The sequence below is a fragment of the Vigna unguiculata genome, chromosome 6 (assembly GCF_004118075.2).
Source record: "Vigna unguiculata cultivar IT97K-499-35 chromosome 6, ASM411807v1, whole genome shotgun sequence".
NCBI lineage: Eukaryota > Viridiplantae > Streptophyta > Magnoliopsida > Fabales > Fabaceae > Vigna > Vigna unguiculata.
The window spans coordinates 16,771,626-16,773,944 of NC_040284.1; the positions used below are offsets into that span (position 1 = coordinate 16,771,626).

The 2,319-nt window shown below is 37.5% G+C and overlaps 1 protein-coding gene across 1 annotated transcript; it reads left to right on the forward strand.

Moving 5' to 3' along the window:
• The first annotated feature begins 332 nt into the window (after positions 1 to 332).
• Positions 333 to 1,835, forward strand: LOC114187552 (spermidine hydroxycinnamoyl transferase-like). Its single transcript, XM_028075825.1, has one exon. The coding sequence runs from the start codon at positions 399 to 401 to the stop codon at positions 1,743 to 1,745; it is 1,347 nt and encodes a 448-aa protein (XP_027931626.1). The 5' UTR covers positions 333 to 398; the 3' UTR covers positions 1,746 to 1,835.
• Positions 1,836 to 2,319: the final 484 nt, after the last annotated feature.

A 2,319-nucleotide genomic window follows, 5' to 3' on the forward strand; every position in this document is an offset into this window, starting at 1 on the left:
ACAAATCAATGCATTTCGCTTGCCAACAACATAAAGTACTGTAAGGTATAATAATAATAAAAAATCCTAATAAATAGCTTATTAAATTCATCGTATTGTTAACCTGTCCCATTTATATTCTTTAGGTCAAAATTTGGTCCCTTCCCCACATTTATTTTTCTCAGTCTGTTACTTTCCTCATATTTAACCCTTAATCTAGAGAATTGCTCCTTCCTCGCATTTATTTTCTTTCTATCCCCAAGTTTGAGCATTAAAGAGACTTAGAAATGTGTGTGGTAATGTGACCCATTCATTTATTATTGCCAACTGCCACAGAAGTAGAAACGTGTCATTCAACTCTCTCTCACACTCATATATAAGCATGTACATGCAATTCCAATACCACGCAAAGCATAAAGATGGTAGCCATTGTTGCTTCTTACAGTGTCTTCCCAAGTAAAGAAACTCCCAAAGGTCATTTATGGCTATCAGATAGTGACCAAGTCGTGCGTTCAGGTCACACACCCACTATCTATGTATACAAAGCAAAACACATTGATGACACCACTAAGAGGTTGATAAACTCTCTTGCTGAGATTTTAGTGCACTACTATCCACTTGCTGGCAGGTTGAGCTTAGCAGAAAGTGGTCGAATTGAAGTGGATTGCAATGCGAAAGGAGTGACTTTTATCGAAGCTGAAACCACAAAATCATTGGGTGATTATGGAGATTTTTCACCTTCTGAGTCTGTCAAGGAGCTTGTTCCAAAGATTGATTACACTCAACCCATAGAGGAAATTCCTTTGTTGCTTGTGCAGTTCACAAGATTCCGTGGTGGTGAAGGCTTTGTCGTTGGAGTGGCTTTCTGTCACCCTTTGGCTGATGGGCTTGCTGGCACTCAGTTCATCAATTTATGGGCAAAAGTGGCTCGTGGAGAGACACTTGAGCCACATGAATTGCCCTACCTTGATAGAACAATACTCAAACTCCAACACTCATCAGCATCACCATGCTTTGATCACCCCGAGTTGAAGCCTCTACCGCTAAAGCTAGGAAGCTCTGACGTCAATGCTGAGCAAAGCAAGAAGACAAGTGGTGTGTTACTGAAACTAACGCCAGAACAGGTGCAGAAGCTGAAGAAGGAGGCGAATGAAGAAGCCTTGGAAGAAGGGGTTAGAGAATATAGCAGATTTGAAGCTATTGCAGGTCATGTATGGAGATGTGCATGTAAGGGTCGTGAACTTGATGAGAAGCAACCAACGGTGGTTCGGTTCAATGCGGATATCCGCAGCAGATTAATCCCTCCTCTCCCTAGGAATTACTTTGGGAATGCTTTGGCAGCAACGGTGTCAGCCGAATGCTATGTGGGAGAAATAGTGTCAAAGCCGTTGAGCTATGGTGCACAAAAGGTAAGAGAAGCGATTGAAAAGCTTAGTAATGAGTACATACGGTCACAATTGAGGATTGTGTTGGGCGAGGAGCAATTGGATTGCATAAGGGGTTTGTTCTTGGGACAGGGAGAGCGTATGAATGTCCCTTTTGCTGGGAATCCGAATCTTCAAATCACAAGCTGGATGAGCATGGCAGTGTACGAAGCAGATTTTGGATGGGGAAAGCCTGTGTTCTTCGGGTTGGCGTATGTTTCTGCGCAAGATAGGGCAGTGATTCTTCAAAGTCCAGATGGTGATGGTTCCATTATTGTGTCCATGCACTTCCAAGAACCACATTTGGAGCTTTTCAAGAAATTCTTCTACCAGAGTTTGTGAAATTGACCCGCGTTAGGAGAACTTTATTCAGCTTTCGCACTGCCAAGTTTTACACGTAATTTGATCAAGTTTTCTTTGTGGTTCAGTTTACTTTGGATTGCGTTTTATGTTCACCCACTAGGATGTTTCTATCTGAATGTTTGTCTACGCTTCACGTTGATTACATCAAATTATTTGCCATATATAATTTGGGTTAATTAAGTTAAAATTATTCTAAATTTGAAAGATATACGTTCTTATTCAATATTTTATTTTACTTTTTTTTTATTAGATATTTAAATTTTTTTATATTTTTAATTGAATTCATATTTTTTAATATTTATATTAATGAGTGATGTGATCTTTATATTATAATAATAGAAGACACTGCTACGCAAATATGTTTAATATTTAAAAAATGTTCTAAAAATTTAAAAAAATATTCTCAAACAACTATAATCCCTATAATCCCTGTGTTTTTCTTTCACCAATTTCAATGACAAACTCATAAGGAAAAATATTTTTTGATAATTTATTTTATAAATTTAACAAAGTTTTTATAAATGAAATAAAAATAGATTAATTTAATATTTTT